The sequence below is a fragment of the Gigantopelta aegis genome, chromosome 6 (genome assembly GCF_016097555.1).
Source record: "Gigantopelta aegis isolate Gae_Host chromosome 6, Gae_host_genome, whole genome shotgun sequence".
Classification (NCBI taxonomy): Eukaryota; Metazoa; Mollusca; class Gastropoda; order Neomphalida; family Peltospiridae; genus Gigantopelta; species Gigantopelta aegis.
This window is the reverse complement of record NC_054704.1, coordinates 88,839,474-88,859,878: the sequence shown is the minus strand read 5'-3', so window position 1 is coordinate 88,859,878 and position 20,405 is coordinate 88,839,474. Positions and strand designations below refer to the sequence as shown.

General features: G+C 36.0%; 1 protein-coding gene across 3 annotated transcripts in view; it reads left to right on the top strand.

The window, feature by feature from the left end:
• The window catches only part of LOC121375276 (kelch-like protein 5), a 100,747-nt gene extending 81,630 nt beyond the window's left edge, over window positions 1-19,117 (top strand). For all 3 annotated transcript variants that reach the window (XM_041502651.1, XM_041502650.1, XM_041502649.1), the window contains 8 exons: window positions 3,279-3,475; window positions 4,909-5,121; window positions 9,894-10,083; window positions 10,677-10,901; window positions 11,872-12,034; window positions 12,434-12,646; window positions 13,278-13,449; window positions 14,175-19,117. In XM_041502651.1, the coding sequence (XP_041358585.1) occupies window positions 3,279-3,475; window positions 4,909-5,121; window positions 9,894-10,083; window positions 10,677-10,901; window positions 11,872-12,034; window positions 12,434-12,646; window positions 13,278-13,449; window positions 14,175-14,234 (1,433 nt within the window). In that variant the 3' untranslated portion in view covers window positions 14,235-19,117. The remainder of the gene's footprint in view (window positions 1-3,278; window positions 3,476-4,908; window positions 5,122-9,893; window positions 10,084-10,676; window positions 10,902-11,871; window positions 12,035-12,433; window positions 12,647-13,277; window positions 13,450-14,174) is intronic.
• Window positions 19,118-20,405: the final 1,288 nt, after the last annotated feature.

The window sequence follows — 20,405 nt, the reverse complement described above, 5'->3', positions numbered from 1 at the left end:
TGTTTCTGACAAATAAAATATTTCTACGATTAAACTTACATATTAAATATATTTTCTTGTTTAGAATATCAGTGTCTGTATATTCAATGTGTTTCTGGTCGTATTAATATTTGTAAGAAGCCCAAACTGAATTTTGTCTTCAAATAATTTCGTACGTACGAAAAAATTATATTTTAGGAAATAAAAAGAAATTTAACCTAGTACAAATATTAGAACGATCAGAAACATGTTTAATATACAGCCACTAATATTTTATGCAGAAAAATATATTTGATATGTAATTACAATCGTTAAAAAATCTCTGTTAGTCGATAACATCTTAAAAATTGCAGCAAACTCGGGAATGTCCCTTTAACAATGGAAACTGTTAGCTATTTTTTGAAACAGTAGTTGGTTATTTAGTGTTTGTTTTCCAGTGAACATTGGGCTAAAGGACTTGACTGTGGAGAGTGTTGGCCACATCTTGGTTGATATTTAGTTTGTGTTTTCCAGTGAACATTGAGCTAAAGGAGTTGACTGTGGAGAGTGTTGGCCACATCTTGGTTGATATTTAGTTTGTGTTTACCAGGGAAGATTGAGCTGAAGGAGTTGACTGTTGAGAAGCTGTTGGCCATTTTTTGTCTAATATTTATTTTGTGTATTTTCTGTTGGCCACATCTTGTTTGATATATTTTAGTTTATGTATTTTCCAGGGAAGACTGAGCTAGTGGAGTTGACTGTTGAGAAGCTGTTGGCCACTTCTTGTCTAATATTTAGTTTATATGTTTTCCAAGGAAGGTTGAGCTAAAGGAGGAGACTGTGGAGAGACTGTTGGCCACATTTTGTCTGATATTTAGTTTGTGTGTTTTCCAAGGAAGATTAAGCTCATCTTGTCTGATATTTAGTTTATATATTTTCCAGGGAAGATTGAGCTGAAGGAAGAGACTGTGGAGAGTATGTTGTCCTCATCTTGTCTGATATTTAGTTTGTGTGTTTTCCAGGGAAGATTGAGCTAAAGGAGGATACTGTGGAGAGTCTTTTGGCCACATCTTGTCTGATATTTAGTTTGTGTGTTTTCCAGGGAAGATTGAGCTAGTGGAGTTGACTGTTGAGAAGCTCTTGGCTACTTCTTGTCTGATATTTAGTTTATATGTTTTCCAAGGAAGATTGAGCTAAAGGAGGAGACTGTAGAGAGACTGTTGGCCACATCTTGTCTGATATTTAGTTTGTGTGTTTTCCAGGGAAGATTGAGCTAGTGGAGTTGACTGTTGAGAAGCTCTTGGCTACTTCTTGTCTGATATTTAGTTTATATGTTTTCCAAGGAAGATTGAGCTAAAGGAGGAGACTGTAGAGAGACTGTTGGCCACATCTTGTCTGATATTTAGTTTGTGTGTTTTCCAGGGAAGATTGAGCTAGTGGAGTTGACTGTTGAGAAGCTCTTGGCTACTTCTTGTCTGATATTTAGTTTATATGTTTTCCAAGGAAGATTGAGCTAAAGGAGGAGACTGTAGAGAGACTGTTGGCCACATCTTGTCTGATATTTAGTTTATATATTTTCCAGGGAAGATTGAGCTCATCTTGTCTGATATTTAGTTTATATATTTTCCAGGGAAGATTGAACTGAAGGAGGAGACTGTAGAGAGTCTGTTGGCCACATCTTGTCTGATATTTAGTTTGTGTGTTTTCCAGGGAAGATTGAGCTAAAGGAGGATACTGTGGAGAGTCTGTTGGCCTCATCTTGTCTGATATTTAGTTTGTGTGTTTTCCAGGGAAGACTGAGCTAAATGAGGAGACTGTGGAGAGTCTGTTGGCCTCATCTTGTCTGATATTTAGTTTGTGTGTTTTCCAGGGAAGATTGAGCTAAATGGGGAGACTGTGGAGAGTCTGTTGGCTTCATCTTGTCTGATATTTAGTTTGTGTGTTTTTCAGGGAAGATTGAGCTAAATGAGGAGACTGTGGAGAGTCTGTTGGCCTCATCTTGTCTGATATTTAGTTTGTGTGTTTTCTAGGGAAGATTGAGCTAAATGAGGAGACTGTGGAGAGTCTGTTGGCCACATCTTGTCTGATATTTAGTTTGTGTGTTTTCCAGGGAAGATTGAGCTAAAGGAGGATACTGTGGAGAGTCTGTTGGCCTCATCTTGTTTGATATTTAGTTTTTGTGTTTTCCAGGGAAGATTGAGCTAAATGAGGAGACTGTGGAGAGAGTGTTGGCCTCATCTTGTCTGATATTTAGTTTGTGTGTTTTTCAGGGAAGATTGAGCTAAATGAGGAGACTGTGGAGAGTCTGTTGGCCTCATCTTGTCTGATATTTAGTTTGTGTGTTTTCCAGGGAAGATTGAGCTAAATGAGGAGACTGTGGAGAGTCTGTTGGCCTCATCTTGTCTGATATTTAGTTTGTGTGTTTTCCAGGGAAGATTGAGCTAAAGGAGGAGACTGTGGAGAGTCTTTTGGCCACATCTTGTCTGATATTTAGTTTGTGTGTTTTCCAGGGAAGAATGAGCTAGTGGAGTTGACTGTTGAGAAGCTCTTGGCTACTTCTTGTCTGATATTTAGTTTATATGTTTTCCAAGGAAGATTGAGCTAAAGGAGGAGACTGTGGAGAGACTGTTGGCCACATCTTGACTGATATTTAGTTTATATATATTCCAGGGAAGATTGAGCTCATCTTGTCTGATATTTTTTATATATTTTCCAGGGAAGATTGAACTGCAGGAGGAGACTGTAGAGAGTCTGTTGGCCACATCTTGTCTGATATTTAGTTTGTGTGTTTTCCAGGGAAGATTGAGCTAAAGGAGGATACTGTGGAGAGTCTGTTGGCCTCATCTTGTCTGATATTTAGTTTGTGTGTTTTCCAGGGAAGATTGAGCTAAATGAGGAGACTGTGGAGAGTCTGTTGGCCTCATCTTGTCTGATATTTAGTTTGTGTGTTTTCCAGGGAAGATTGAGCTAAAGGAGGAGACTGTGGAGAGTCTTTTGGCCACATCTTGTCTGATATTTAGTTTGTGTGTTTTCCAGGGAAGAGTGAGCTAGTGGAGTTGACTGTTGAGAAGCTCTTGGCTATTTCTTGTCTGATATTTAGTTTATATGTTTTCCAAGGAAGATTGAGCTAAAGGAGGAGACTGTGGAAAGACTGTTGGCCACATCTTGTCTGATATTTAGTTTATTTTCCAGGGAAGATTGAGCTCATCTTGTCTGATATTTAGTTTATATATTTTCCAGGGAAGATTAAACTGAAGGAGGAGACTGTAGAGAGTCTGTTGGCCACATCTTGTCTGATATTTAGTTTGTGTGTTTTCCAGGGAAGATTGAGCTAAAGGAGGAGACTGTGGAGAGTCTGTTGGCCACATCTTGCCTGCTGCAGCTCTCCGAGGTTGTTGAGGCTTGCTGCAGTTTCCTTATGAAGCAGCTGCACCCATCTAACTGTATCGGGATCCGCCAGTTTGCTGATGCTCAGGGATGTACTAATCTGTATAAAGTGGCAAACAATTATGTGATGGTGAGTTCATTATAGGATCAGTATCAAACAGAATCATTGTTTACATTTTAAGTATAGGTTATTCTATTTTAATTCTGATATATTTTAGAAAATTATAAACTTCCATATAACGTTTTTGTAAAATAAAATATGCATTCTAATTTTGACACATTTGAAGATGTTAAGCATTGATATTAATTTATATGTGTTATGACATAATGTTTTTGGTTATATCTTTTGTGGAAGTAAATACTATCAAACTTTGTTATTTCAATATTAAAATGACTGAATACACAAACTCCAAATATCTGTGGTTTGAGATTAACACAATAGTTGGTAAAAGTTATGTAAAAAGACAGTTCTCAGCTTCAATGTCTCACTAATTTGGACACAACAGCCATTTAGTCTGTTCTGAGCACATCAAGGTCTTTTTAGTGAAGTAATGTTAATAATAGCTATTAAAGAGTTGTACATATTCAGAAATGCATTTCAAGTTAGTTTAATCTAATTATGTCTTAACATTCCATTGATTTTGAGGTGTGATATGTTTTGAGGTTAGCATATTGGTACTTAATTTGGGCTTTCTTATTATGTGCTTTCTTATTTTGTGCACACCCTTTACCTCCCTAGCTTTGGTGCAGTCTAAAGCTCTGAAGGTATTGTCAGCTCTCGAAATCAAACAGGTTGAGATATAATGAAGTTTGTTTTGTTTAACGATACCACTAGAGCATATTGATTAATTCTGACATAGAGTCTTAGAGTAGATATAATGCTTTGGTGCAGTCTAAAGCTCTGAAGGTATTGTCAGCTCTCGAAATCAAACAGGTTGAGATATAATGAAGTTTGTTTTGTTTAACGATACCACTAGAGCATATTGATTAATTCTGACATAGAGTCTTAGAGTAGATATAATGCTTTGGTGCAGTCTAAAGCTCTGAAGGTATTGTCAGCTCTCGAAATCAAACAGGTTGAGATATAATGAAGTTTGTTTTGTTTAACGATACCACAAGAGCATATTGATTAATTCTGACATAGAGTCTTAGAGTAGATATAATGCTTTGGTGCAGTCTAAAGCTCTGAAGGTATTGTCAGCTCTCGAAATCAAACAGGTTGAGATATAATGAAGTTTGTTTTGTTTAACGATACCACTAGAGCATATTGACTAATTCTGACATAGAGTCTTAGAGTAGATATAATGCTTTGGTGCAGTCTAAAGCTCTGAAGGTATTGTCAGCTCTTGAAATCAAACAGGTTGAGATATAATGAAGTTTGTTTTGTTTAACGACACCACTAGAGAACATTGATTAACTCTGACATAGAGTCTTAAAAGGAGATATAATGAAGTTTGACTACATATGCATGATACATTTTGATTTTGGTATATGGATGAGATTGACAATCAGAAGAAATTTTGTTTTGGCTGTGTATGCATGTATTTGTTTTTGGTTTTACAGGAACATTTTGTGGATGTGATCCTCAACCAGGAGTTCCTCATACTGCCATGTGACGAGGTGTCCGAGCTGCTGTCCAGCGATGACCTCAACGTCCCGAATGAGGAGACCATCTTCGAGGCCTTGGTCAAGTGGTCCAAACACGACATCACCAATCGGCGCAAGATGCTGTCCAAACTTCTGTCGCACATCAAGCTTCCACTGATGGCTCCACAGGTAACCCGTGTGTTGGTTTTCTGTCATGAGGAAGGTCTTCAGTATTGAATGAAAATATGTTTTATTGCTTAAACAACAAAAGGATTGAGTATAAGTTTGCCAACTTACTAGGCCTTGTCATTTAATATAATATAATAATATAATATAATATAATATAATACACCGTATACACAAATATTTTCGCGTCTAAAATAATTCGCGATCAGGCTTTCATTTTACATTTTCGCGAGGAATTATTTTCACGACTGTGTCCCCCGATAATAAAATAAAAATTACCCATATTTCATTTGCCAAACTGTTTTCAATGACGATTTCACGCACATACTTGGACATGTTCACTATGCTGTCAGCAAGACCATTACCATTACCAATATTTATTTACATGCTCATATACCACTAGAGTTTCGAGCATGTCTGTCCCAGGCTCGATCTCTGGATAGCCAGTGAGATGTCAATGTTGTATGTATGTCTGATATGATAAGACTATTGTCATGTTATCGATGGAACACGCACATGCGATACAGAACATTGAAAAACACAAATATCATAAGAAATAACTTTTCATTATTGGTGATACTCACAAACTTCCATTTAAGGTTACAAAGAAAACAAACAAAACTGAAATTACGTAACAACAGACTTGCACTCAAATGCATGTCATTTGGATCAAATCCATGTGACCAGGCAGGTTTACAGAATCATGTGACCTTGCGGACCACTGACTGCTTGATTCTGATATTACCCTTTTTTAAATATTATTAAATAGTCCGATCCTCTTTTCTTTCTCTTATTTATTTTTGGACCGTCCTTAAAAAATGCTCCAAATTATATAAATATTTGGCCGAGCAGTCAATTCATTTTATTTTTGGCTTGTAATTTAAAAAACCCCATTTAATCCTACTAATTTCGTTTACTAATTGGAGCCGATACCGGGCTGCGAACCCTGTACCTACCAACCTTATGTCCGATGGCTTAACCACGACACCACCCAGGCCGGTGCAGATGTTGTTGTATGAGTCATAAGGAGTTGAAACATGGGATCTACATAAGTTCCCTAATTATCTCAACCATTGGCACTTACAGCTAACATTACAGCCAGTAACAGCACATTGTATCTTCTAGACCCATTCCTACCTTTTTTTCCTTCTATTCGAACAAGCCTCAATTCATGTCTGGATACTTCTAATTGAATCGCTATGCTTCACAGAAGTTTTCCTTTGTGTATACTTATTCTTTGTCTGTTCCTGGCATAGTTCACAAAAAGTATTTTAGGTAAATCTTGAGGGGAATCTATTTTTTTTTTTATTACATTAAAGCAAGCTATCTTGTATGTATGATGTGAATACATTTGATCTTATTGATTGTTTTGTGTCCCTAGAGACATCTGTCTTGCCTTCATAAAGGTCAGGTATCTAAGGTATCGTTTGTTTTACGAAGGCGTAATAGCTATATATATAATGAAAGCAGAAAGACATCCTGAGAAGAAAAAGGAGGATAATAATATCGGTTTTACAGGAGTTATGTGTATTGTGTATAGGTGCATTTAAAAATGCATGAACTGATGATGTTAGGCAGTCATAGTGGGCAGACGTTAACAAAGCACACAGTGCATTCTTTCATTTCTGTTCTTTTTATATATTTCATACCCAGCATTGACCTAAACTTAATTGTCAATTCAAATAGCAAGGGATTTGACAAGCTTGTATCAAAACAAAACAAAAAATGAATAGGAATAATTATCTTGCCTTGGTCAGGTGCACTTGCAGAGTATTATGAAGGGGTGTGTGTCGGGAGGGTGGGGGAGGGTATAGTCTGTGGTGAACAAAGTTTCAAGGGATGTTGCCACTGGCCTTGCCAGAGACTGGACATGGGATAGATGTGCCTGAAACATGTATGGATAAAGGTACGTAAATAAAATTACGTCAACCTCTAGGAGTGTTCAAGTCATGGTTCCCTGGAAAATATATTAAAAAGTAAAAATTGAGCATGGGGGTTTCAACCCCGAACTCTCTCTCCCCCCCCCCCCCACCACACACACACACACGTGTCTGTTTGTGGCATAGTGTGTTAACACCCCAGCAGGGCTCGAATTTAATGGCGGCATCAACGGCAATTGCCGTCACTGAGATATAAATTGCTGTAGGTAGAGAGCATTTATTTTCTGCAAATATCCCTTTAAAAAACATGCCACAGGCAGGCTCAAAATGGGAGACAGATTCTTAAGTTTGAGCCCTGCCCAGTACTGATTGCCATCCAGTGTTATGATGGTTCTGTGGAGAGGTATAAGGCCACTATGTTGATTATCTCTCTCAATAAACCACTAACAAGTAACCTGTCTCCTGGATGCACAGAGAGCTAAGTGTGTGTCCAACACAGTGTACTTGAACACGTTAACTGGATATGACCTATTAAAATAAAAACAACCAAATTTGTCAACAACAATTTAAAAAAGACTAAAATACAAGCATCCACAATCCAGTTTGTCTATTGGAGGATTAAAATATGAATTTTGTTCTTCCAAAAAACTGACAGGAAAGGATTATAGTTTTTGGTACATGTATTAATTATTGCATTAATATTTTCATTTAAATGTTGTGACACCACTGTTAGAATGTAAATACATGTATTAGAAGTTTGTAATCTGATGGGTCTTTTTTCCCTGTGATGTGAGCTCCGTTACTCTGTATTATGCTGATGCACACACACGTGATAGACACATCCATACAAGTAGACACACGCTGTGGTTTGTTTACACACATCGCAATGGTTTGGACACGTTCCCCTTTCCATTACCAATCATCCTTGAAAACATGTAAGTTGGCTTCCTTGTGAATTTCCCACCGGAATGGAAGAATTGATTTGGTCATATAACTGTAGCATCCATTATATGCATGCTCATTTCTCCCCCGTCCGTCGTTCACATACAGCCCACACTTCCCTGCTGTGAGGCGCCATTCAGCGCCGAGGTAATTAATAACGGTGTCGACGACGAGAAATAAGCTTTACCATGTGGAAGATGGCTATAGATCTTGCAAAGTGCATGTATAATGTTATGGAGATTTCTTTGTGTTGATATAAATCAATTATTAAAGGATCAGAGTATGAATTGGTAGAACACTTGACTGTTTAAACATGAATGGTCTTTGAGATTTGTAGTTGTAAGTTGGACCTAACACACATGTAAACTCAGAGTTAATTAGAAAATCAATTTTGTATTTCATTAGAATGTTTTTTTTTGCATCAGTGTGTACATCTTATAAATCTGTCATAGCTTGCGAATCATGGCATTAAATATACAGATATTTTCCCAAAGAAGACAACCTACTAAAAAAAAATCTAAATTGTGGATTTTGGTGCTATGTAAAAATATTAGTGTTCTTGTTCTTTGAGGAACAGCTGACAGTAGTAAGCTAACCCTGCTTTTCAAGACCATGCAAAGTTTTCAAGATTTTTTTTGTATATTTTAATTTTTATCCCTGTATTTATAAAAAACAACCCAAAAACATTTAAGTATAATCAAAGTATTCAATAATTGTTTTATTATATTTAAAATTATTTTTAATTACCTGATTTCTGGGAGATTTGTTTTCTCTCTTTCTTTGTCACTTTTTTATTCTTTGAATCCTGCTTTACAAATTGTAATGTGTGCAACCATTGTATATGTTATAACTATGACATTTGACCTGACCTGACCTGACCTGACCTGACCTGACCTGACCCTCTGACATTACTGATGACTAATGCTAACAAAACAACCAATAAAATTATTACAGTCTGGGGCAGTCTGATGTAATGGTTTTTTTTTGTCATTGCACAAATATAATATTATACACTGATGGAAATAAAGTTAATAAGGTACCACATAACTGATAACAGCAAATATTGACGCGACCAAAACCCTCATTCACAGTCAGTTTCAGAAAGTTAGCTGTCGGTTCCATTATATCAAAAATTCAATTTTTTATAATTAAATTTCTGTTACATTCATTACGACATAATGACATCCTATAATCCAGACGTAGCAATGGGAGTATGTTCATTTCTCGATGAATAAAGTATTAAGTTTTAGTGTTATTATTAGCAAATATGCTTCAAATTTAATTATAAGTATTGTCTGTTATTTGTTTTATGTTCATCGCTGATTTACACAGTTTGCAGATGATTTTTTGGTGGGTTCATAGCCTGATGAACATTAAAAAACCACTTTAATACAAATCAAATTATTAAAGTAATGGCAAAACCTTTGAAATGTAAATTAGGCTTTTGTGGGTGGTTTGTACATTGCTGACTCACTGGAAACAAAACACACTGCAATATAACTTCCAAGTTATATTGCAGTGCAAGGACAAACTTAATACAAACCAGATTATGACAGTCAGCACTGGAGTTGGTGAACGTTTTAAAAGGAATCTGCTAGAATCGTAAAATGATGTAATTTAGATATTTTGGAATTCCATTTCATAATCTTTGCATCTGACCCAAAGTCTGGGATTCATGGAAGCTTGGAATCATGCTAAATTCATAGCCTGATAGTAATGGCACCTCCTTGTATATGACTGTTCATGTACTTATCTTTGTTTGACATCCTACATTTGGTAATTTTGATATATAGTCTTAGAGAGGAAACCTGGTAAATTTTTCCATTAGTGGCAAGGGATCTTTCATATGCACCATCCCACAGACAGGATAGCACCCCACCCCTTGAGCACAAACCATAATGATAATGTGGAAATAATGTCAAATTCTTGCATGTGTATTTTCATGTCTTTCAGTACATTGCTGACTATGTGGAGACGAATCCTCTGTTCCGAGATGACAAGGAATGCCAGCAGTTGATAATGGAGGCGTTGAAGTACCACCTCCTGCCAGAGCGCCGGTCATCATTCCAGAGTCCCCGCACGAAGCCGCGAAAATCCACAGTGGGTGTCATGTACGCAGTCGGAGGGATGGACTGCAGCAAAGGTGACACATTTGTTTGACGAGTTCATTTGCAGTGTGCTTTATTTATCTCAGAAACATGGGGCACAAATTAGTATTATTTTTATTAAGATAGCATTATTGTGACATTGACAAATTACTTAATGGTGTGCATTAATTTAGACAATCATAACCAAAAATATTGTCTTCTATATAGTCCTTCCCACAGAGAATGCCTCATTTCACAATATGGAATTTACTACAAGTAGTTGTGGGCATACTTATTATGGGCACACCCTTTATCGCCTCAACTTTGGTGCAATCTAAATCCCTGGGCCCAATTTCACAAAACATCGTAAGCCTAGTTTTGCATGTAAACGTAAATCTACGACTAAACAACCATTCTTATTATTATTATAGTTCAACAAATATAGTTTGACGAACACATATTTCATTTTCTTTTGTCTTTAAAATACTCCAGCTTCCGTAATGATATAATTTTTTGTGTGAAATTGATGCCAAACGCGTGTAAACGCACGATCGGTACAACCGCTAGTAGCAGACGTAACCGTATGATGTTTAGTGAAATGGGCCCCTGGTCGTTATAATGTGATTTGGTTATTGTTGTGTTTTATCAGGTGCCACGAGTATAGAGAAGTATGATCTCCGGACCAACACGTGGGTGCAGATCGCCAACATGAATGGGCGGCGCCTGCAGTTCGGGGTGGCCGTTCTGGAGGAAAAGCTGTTTGTGGTTGGCGGCCGAGATGGACTGAAGACGCTCAACACCGTCGAAAGTTATGACCCCAAGAAGAAGGTCTGGATGTTGATGCCTCCAATGTCCACTCACCGCCATGGGCTTGGTATGTATTCTCTGTAAAATTAGGGACCACTCACACATGATATCTTCCACTCTATAAACATAAGAACCCGTTCGGGAAGTCAGTATATGAGGCGGCAAAGACTGCCATACAATAACACACTATAATGGTGAAATTTTTTATCTCACCCCACCCCTCAAAATACAGTTTGTACATATAAAAGAAACTTTAAAAGGCTTGAAATTGTATTATAGAAAACCAACAAATTGTATGGTGGGATGTGAAAGTATTATGAAGTTCACATCTAAACGTCACAATGCAATGTGATACATACAAAGTGTTTGTAAGGTGGTTTCTAAATTCTAATATTTATCAAATTATTCATATTTTATGTATGTAAAGTTTCTTTTGGAAGAAAAGTATATCATTATATGCATATTTGATTTTGGCAAGCCTTACCATCTTTAAGATCTTTTCAACCCATGGGTTTGGTATAACCACTGATTCACCAGCAAAACTGTTCACCAGTCCACCGGACAAGTACCAGGTACATCTAGAAATCTACTTGTCCACCAGTATTTTCACTTAAATGGTTTCGAAATAAATGGTTTATATCTGTTAATCCAAGGGTAACCATGTACATGACTTTCAATGTCTTTATAGTTTATAACTATAAAAACGGCTCATGCATGCATATTGGAAATCTCTATTTCCATTTATCTTAACTGCAGTCTAAGTACTTGGTACTTGAGTTAAAACTTAAGTTAGGATCATTTTCCATGTCTACAGTTTTTAACGCAGTGCTGATACGCTTATCAAAACCAGAGCTATACAAATGGAATCGCTGTTACTGATGACCGTAGAACTTCTTTTTTTTTGTGTCCTTTTTCTGCACAGCACTAAAAACGTATACACCTGGAAAACACCTTCACACTGATCTAATTGAAGTTACGTTTATCCTGACTGTATTATCAGCCTACTGACGAGTTGTTTTATTTATTTGCTGTGCCAGGTGTGGGTGTTCTGGAGGGCCCGATGTATGCAGTCGGCGGCCATGACGGCTGGTCATATCTGAACACCGTTGAGAGGTGGGACCCGCAGGCACGACAGTGGAGCTATGTGGCACCCATGTCAACAGCTCGTAGTACGGTCGGAGTTGCCCCCCTTATCGGAAAGTAAGTTAAATAGGCTGGTGTCTGTCTCACAGGAATATGTTTTATACAGGTTATCAGTCTTTATCCATATTCCTTCATTTTTTGTTAGGTAATTTTATTTAACTTTGTGAATGTGTTGATAGTGTGTGTGTGTGTGTGTGTGTGTGTGTTTGTATATATATAACAGAATTCTACATACTTACAAGTAGGTACATATGTGTGACAGTATGTTTGTATATACCCAAGTATTTAGAATTTTGGAATATTGTTTAGCCACCTGTTAACTAGCTCATTAAAATTCAGATTTTCTGTTTTAATTAAATTTAAATGATTTGATTCACCTGTAGAAACACATCTCCATTATTCTGCTTTTATGGCCACGACTATATAGTAATGAGTTCTCTCTGGTTCTTGTTTTAGATTGTTCGCCGTTGGGGGCCGTGATGGGAGTTCGTGTCTGAAGTCTGTGGAGTGTTTCGACCCACACACCAACAAGTGGACTCCCTGCACACCCATGTCGAAGAGGAGGGGTGGCGTGGGTGTCGCCACGTGTAACAGCTTCCTCTACGCAGTGGGTGGACATGAAGCACCGGCCACTAACCCCACATGTAGCAGATTCGACTGTGCTGAAAGGTACGTCTCCAGCAGTAATGGTGTCTGTGTCAGTAATAACCAAGTCAAGCTAGATTTAATAACAAAATGAAGAATTGTTTAATAATTAAGATTAGAAAAATAAGGAAAGTTGGATGATTGTTTGAAAGATCTTATGATAATACTCATTAGTAGAGCTGGAAGCAGTGATGAAATGGACGCCCAAAGTGCTGACATAGATGCATCTATGTAGACTAAAATAACTACATGTAGTTAAAAATATTTTCAAAACATGCATTTTTTTATTTAGCATCTTGCAAAATCATGTTTTCATTGTTGCTCTGGGTGCTATCTTGGTTTCTAAGATGTCATCAGTATGACATTTTCAAAATATGCATCATCCTTTAAAGAACTTAAAGGTATATACAAAATGTGCTATATTTTCATTATTGTTGTTGATGCCATCATGGTTGCTAAGGAAGGAATGATCTGTTAATTTTGAAAAACATTCATTAATTTAATCTGGCTTTCCCAAAAGTGTCGTTTACAGAAATATGTCTCCGATATTTTTTACATATTATAATTGCTAGGGAATTAATAATTGGAGCCGTTGAAAATATTTGTTTTTTTTAAATTTGTATTTCAAATATGACCCCTTTTTTGTGTATTTCAGATATGACCCCAAGACTGACCAGTGGACGATGATCTCTCCGATGGGTTCTCCACGTGATGCCGTGGGGTTGTGTCCTCTGGGCGACAAGCTGTTTGCAGTCGGTGGGTACGATGGGCAGCAGTATCTAAACGATGTGGAGTCGTACGACCCCATCACCAATGAGTGGACCAAAGTGAGTGACGTGTTACTTTATAGCAACCTGGCTAGGGATGTTCGAAGCTGTCTTAGCGCTACGAAATCGTAAAACCGTAGGCTATGACATCACTATAGCATACATCATTGTGACACTATAGCTTATGATGGTTTTATGATCTCGTTGGTCTTAGTTGGCTTCGAAAATATAGGCCCTGATTTTTTTTTCTTTTCAAAGTAACAACACCAAATTACAATTATAGCATAGTTTAGTTTTTACTAAAATAATGAGAGTCCGGAACTTCTGTGTGAGAGTCCAGTGTTCTTATAGAGGGTCGTTCGGTCTTTGGTAACTTAATTTGTTCTTTATTATGTGTATTATGTTTACTTGTAATGAGGGCTGCATGGGAGGCCAGTCTGTATTTGTGCTGAATATGCTGGATAAGGTTTTATTGTTATTAAATTATACTAATAATAATATTAATAATTATTATTATTATTATTTCAACAATTATTATTAAATTATTATTATATTATTATTATTAAATAATTATTATTACCACTATTAAATTATTATTATATTATTGTTATTATTGTGTGGGTGGGTTTTTTTAAATATTCAATCACCCTTCTCTCTTAGAGAGGTCAATCCCCTTTCAAAGGTGGCAACAGGGAGCAGGTGGTAGATTTTGTCAGTGTTGTTATCACCTTAGCCTCACTTTACTTTGTTTTGTCACTAAACTGTCTGACTGATTATCTTTACAGGTTTCCTCGTTATGCACGGGGCGAGCGGGTGCGTGCGTGGTTCACGTGCCCAGCAGCTGACTATCGATCAAGAGGTCGCTTTCCTTCCTCAAGAGGTGGCCCTCGGGACTATTCCATTTAAAAAAGGTCCGATCTCCTCTGTCCACTTGGCTGTGACGTGAGACGGACCGTCATCATTCTTACGTGACGTCCAGTCACACACAGATACGGCTCCATCTATGCAAATATTTATATTACATGTTGGATCGTACAATGATATTTATATTAAAAGTTCTACTTTGCAAGAAGCGTGGTGTATACAGGCTAGTCAAACAAACACGCATTAATTGCCACAGATGCAAGATGTGTTACTGACTGTTCCAGACTACTGACTATACAATATTTACGTTAAACACTGCTTGGGAAAAAGTTCCTTGTTGTGCTGGTAAAAGGGCAACGCTGATCTGATAGATTTACATTGTAGAACAGTAGATGCAGTGGTAACTATAGTTAACATGATGTCTGAGAGTTGTAGACTATATAGATGGTGATAACTATAGTTAACATGTCTGAGGACTGTTGTAGATGATATATACAGCGATAACTACAGTTAACATGTTGTCTGAGGACTTGTATACCATATAGACAGTGATAACTACAGTTAACATGTCTGAGGACTGTCGTATACTATATAGACAGTGATAACTACAGTTAACATGTTGTCTGAGGACTCGTATACTATATAGACAATGTTAACTACAGTTAACATGTCTGAGAATTATAGAACAGTGTAGACACTGATGTCGAAGAACTCTGTGTATTGCTAAAGAGGCTGTCTCATTGTGTGATTAGTCACGCACAATTTGTCAGCTCTACAACAATAAGAACGTATAAGACTGAAGTTGTTCAGATTTAGGTGTTCTCACAGTACGATTCAATCACACGTGATTCGATCGCATGTGACAAGTCGGTGCGACTAACTGCACAATGAGAATGCCACTTGACTGAGATTACTTAGACGTAGTTGGCCCTGTACAGCTACATGCTGTGTGGTGGATCAGCTTCAGACAGACTGGAGTGGCTGCCATGCAGTACACCTGGGCATTGTCTTAGTCTTAATGTGATTGCTGCTGTATTAAGCCAGTCTTTATAAAAGTTCACTTAAGCCGCTGCTGCTCAAAACAGACGTGGTTCCAGTATCAAACAACTGCTTAACATGAATATATCAATGCAAGATGTTTTTAATTGTACAAGATATTTTCTGATTTATCAAGTGCCTTATTATATATCTCAAAAAGCAACAAAAACTGCTTTGATGTACAGTGTATATTTGATTCCCTGTTTATAACACCAATGCAATTTGTTATTTAAAAACAACAGAAAAACAATTCATTACAGTTTAAAAAATATGGAAGAAATGTTATGGAAGATTAAAGAACTTCTTTTAAACCATGTCACATTAAACATTTGTATAACAAAGGAAAACTAAGTTTTGATTTTTATCTACATGTAAAATGAAGAAATATTAGCAGGTGTAATAAAAGTCAGCTGATTTTCTTATTGATAGATCTGCATCCTCATCCATCAGTTTTATGGAACTAATAGGCCAAATAGCCAAAATAGCTGTAGCTTTACAAAAGCACGGCGGGTTTCAAATCAGCTTTTTGGGGAATTAATAATGAAATGTATTCGCTAAATTCCAGTTTAATTTACATTTGGTAATTTGGTAAATGACAGCTATTACCCAGGTTTTAGGTTTTTCAGTCGGGGTAGGATGGGGGGGGGGGGGGGGGGGGGACATTTAAATTAGCAGAATCACTGGTTTTCCATAATTCCAGTTGTTATTAAATAGAAATAAATACTAAGTTTGACGGTACCGTAGATGAGGCTTCAAAAGAAATTGTTGTTCATTTTCTATGTGTACTTTTCTATGATAACTTAATATTGTATACTCTGTGACAGTGTTAATAATATTTATATATATATGACAGCATTACAGTGTGTTTTGTGTAATCCAAGTCACAATTATGGCATTGGTTGGTTTATTTGAATGTACTCAAGTAATGTCCGATTGTTAATGATTTCCAAATGTAGCAAGTTGTAAAATATGTTTAGATTGTTTCTCACTATTTATTGCACATCTAGTCCCAGACAGTCAAAGATCTAGGGAGAGGAATTGGAGTAGTTGGAGTGAGGTAGCATGGGGTTGGGGGAAACAGTTATAGAAACGTAATTTATCAAATACTACTTTTTGAATTTGATGTACAAAATTGCATTTCATTCAGTAAGTGTTGAATAAAAACCTTAGATCTGCAGGACTGGCTTTGGCACACGCCAAATTTGCCAACTGCAAATTTTAGAAACAATTGCCAAATTGTTTTTTTAATTTGGAAAAATACTTTTATGTAATACTTGTTATTGATATTTTGTTTGAAAGTAACTGGGTTTTTGCCATTTTTTAAGTTTAATTGATAATTTGGCGCATTTTTCTGCTCACCCAGAGCTAACCCTGATCTGGGTGAGTAGTTGTCTTAAAAATACCCAAAACTCAACTTCAGAGACATAGCACATCTGTCCCTGTTAATCTGCCATTGCTTGAATTTGGGTTCCCCACCCCAGTTAACCCCATCTTGGATGATTCTGGATCTGTTTACTGCAATAGTACATTTTATAAACAGGGTGACTTTCAGAACACTGTCTGCATACAGAAAAAACCAGTCAAATACACCATAAGCAAAAGAGCCTGGTTTATCTACATATTGACTTGACATGGTATTTGCATGTGAAGAACATATACAGTCACTGCACCAAAGCTGAAATAAGATTCAATATGTATAATATGATTTAACTAAGCTTAATTGAAATCTTAATTATATGTATCATATGATTTAACTAAGCTTAATTGAAATCTTAATTATATGTATCATATAATTTAACTAAGCTTAATTGAAATCTTAATTATATGTATCATGTGATTTAACTAAGCTTAATTGAAATCTTAATTATATGTATCATATGATTTAACTAAGCTTAATTGAAGATCTTTAATTATATGTATCATGTGATTTAACTAAGCTTAATTGAAATCTTAATTATACGTATCATATGATTTAACTAAGCCACGGTGAAGATCTTCATTTTTAACATTCCAAACAATAGACCTGGTGACCTCGTCTCATTTCTAATCATGTCATCAGTAAGTCAAATAAAATTCCATTTATTTCCTCTTATGATCATCTCGTTTCATATTTGTTAACCATTTACCCAGAATTTCAAAACAGAAATACATAAAAAATAAACACCAAATAAAGAAACATAATGTACCATATAATATAACTTATATAACCTCTGAATCATTATACATTCTCAGGCAACCCACTTGAAATAATTACAACCTAAAATATAACATGAAGTATGTTAAATATCAAGTTTTTGTACTTTTGAGATGTCCATATATTCATTTGCCGTGTTTATTATTAGGGAGATGATCGTCAGTTTTTGAATGTTAGTGTTCATTGCGTGTGATTTAGTTGTTTGTACATGTGACGTATAATTGCGATTACATCAATATATAACCATTGTTTTAACCGGGTGAACAACCAGCTGTACAACGTTCATCGTCATTGAAGTTATGCTGGGAATAATTACATATATATTTTTTAATATTTCAGAAAATTGTGGGCAAATAAACAAAAAACTGCTTTAAAATATTTAAATTTTGAGAAAAATAATAAACAGTTATGATTTTAAAAGATGCTTAAATGACAGATTTTTACTGATATGGTAACATTACTAAAAAAAAATAATTCTTAAACTTTTAACCTAAAGCACATATTGTGTAGAGTTTGGGGAAGGGGAGGGACTAAGTATTTATTAAAATATTTGAATTATTTTAAAAGTAAAAGTAAAAAACACAACATGTTTTGTCCACGGTGAAATGTATAAAACATTTCCTGAATATCTTAATCTGTATTGATTGGTCAAGTTGCATGGATGAATCGAATGCAGATCAAGAGATAACTTAAATGTTGACTTGCCTGTTCAAAATTTATCATTGACAAAGATGATCACCTTCCAGTTGGTTGTTCACGGTGGTTACACTTGATATTATTGCTTCATATATAATTATATATTTGTATGTATTTCACCTAACAATCAACAATGCCTACAAAATGTGCTTCTGTGAGGGGCTTTCACCAAGTCATCATATAACTAGCTTTCTATTTTTGAACAAAACACTGATGTCAAAGTTGCTATTTTTATATTGTGAAATATTCTATTTTGATATTCATGTTTCACTCGCCATCGATCCTTAATGCCTTCCATGGGCCAAGTAAACAATGAAAACCACAAGATCTTTGAGGTAATGTCATGAGTTTTGTATACCACTAAGTTTCATCAAGTAAATCAAACTGAAAGCTATTTTAATCAAGCTTTTTAAAAAACTCAAAAAACAAACCAGAACTTGCATGAACCAAAAAATAATTGCAGTCAAATATTATAATTAAATTTAGTTGTATATTTTAATTGTATGTGTGAATTTGTTTTGTAAATACATCAGTAGTATTGTTTGGGTAAAGTTCACTGAGACGTGTGGCATAGGAATGCGAACGTTCATTCACTAATAGTAAAATCAGGAGATCATCAAATTATTTGGTAAATGATGTCATTTTTAATAAGCATTGGTCAATGATTTGGTTATGTTACACGGCTGTGTGGACCATTTCATTTTCTTCGGCAGCTGTAGAACAATGCCTTAAAAGTGTTTGACGTGAACATTCCTACATTTCGTTTGCCACAGTTTCATTTCGTTAGCGATTAGTGTACTTTTTCCATCAGGGGGCCCATTGGGCTATTTCTCGCTCCAGCCAGTGCACCATGTCTATGGGATGGTGCATATAAAAGATCCCTTGCCGCCAATCGAAAAGAGTAGCCCATGAAGTGGCGACAGCGGGTTTCCTCCTTCAATATCTGTGTGGTCCTTAACCATATGTCTGACGCCATATAACCGTCAATAAAATGTGTTGAGTGCGTTGTTAAATAAAAGATTTCCTTTCTTCCTTCCTTTTTCCATCAATATACATTAATTTTCTGTCCTGCACTATTTTTTTCTTTCTTTAAAATGAAACAATCGTCCTAATGCAAAAACCAGTTTAGGCCTAGAGTATAATTGACCAATTGCTCTAAAACAAAGGGGTGGGGTAATTACAAACAACGTATCTCCCTTCATCCTTTGGCTTTGTGTGACAAAACAATTATGATTCAGTGATTAGTATTCACCAAAATATATTTGTGTCATAATTTTATTGCTTTTTTTATCTACCACAAATTTCTTGGCGGAATAATCCAGGTAATTGTAGAAAATTAGTGCAAATTGAAAGAGCCATTCGATACTTTTCAGGTAGCTCTAAAACCTAGAATTTTAGAAAATCATTCAGGATTATTATTTTGTCAGCTTTGTTAAACTTAAATGATTTTTATTTGACTATTTTGAACAGCAAAATTTTTTTAAAAAATAAAAATTATAATTTTAAAATAAAATAAATTGATGTACAATTTTACAAACATTTGTAGCAGTGAAAAATTCCTAGTGGAATATATACCGATTCTTGTCACCTAAAAGCAATGATGGGAGTTATCTGCTCCTGACGATTGCCTGTGGTTTTCATTGTTAGCTTGGTCCCGACCACCAGGTGCTGTAGTTTATATCAACTCACTATACATCATATCATCGCTCATCTGGGTGCGAGTTCCATGTGAGCATGTGTGTGCATGCGTGTGGCAGCAGCTTTTACAGAACTGTCGGTACGATTATTAACTACAGTATGATTAGTAACTATGCGGGGATGGCTCTATAGTCCGAAGATTCAATGGTATGAAGGTTCAATAGTCTGGGATTAGGTCTATAAACCTTGTGACTACTGAACCTAGGGTTAGGGTTGAACCTTCGGACCATTGAACCTTCGGACTATGGAGCTGTAACCAACTACGCTGATAAAAACATTTAGCCACAACTCTCTATACAAAAGTTCACATTTGAGTTATGCAGCGAGTGCATAATTGTTTTATATGTGCACAACAGTTGCTCAAGCTGGTATTTATTACTTTTAATTACAATGCAAGGTCAAATTGTTTACATAGTGCTGGACATTTGTATTGGTCAGTGCTGGTCCTGCGTGTTATTTATAGAAGTACAAACAGTGGTCAGTTGAGTTGTCAGTTTTAAATTAATAGTTTGTCCATCATGATTTA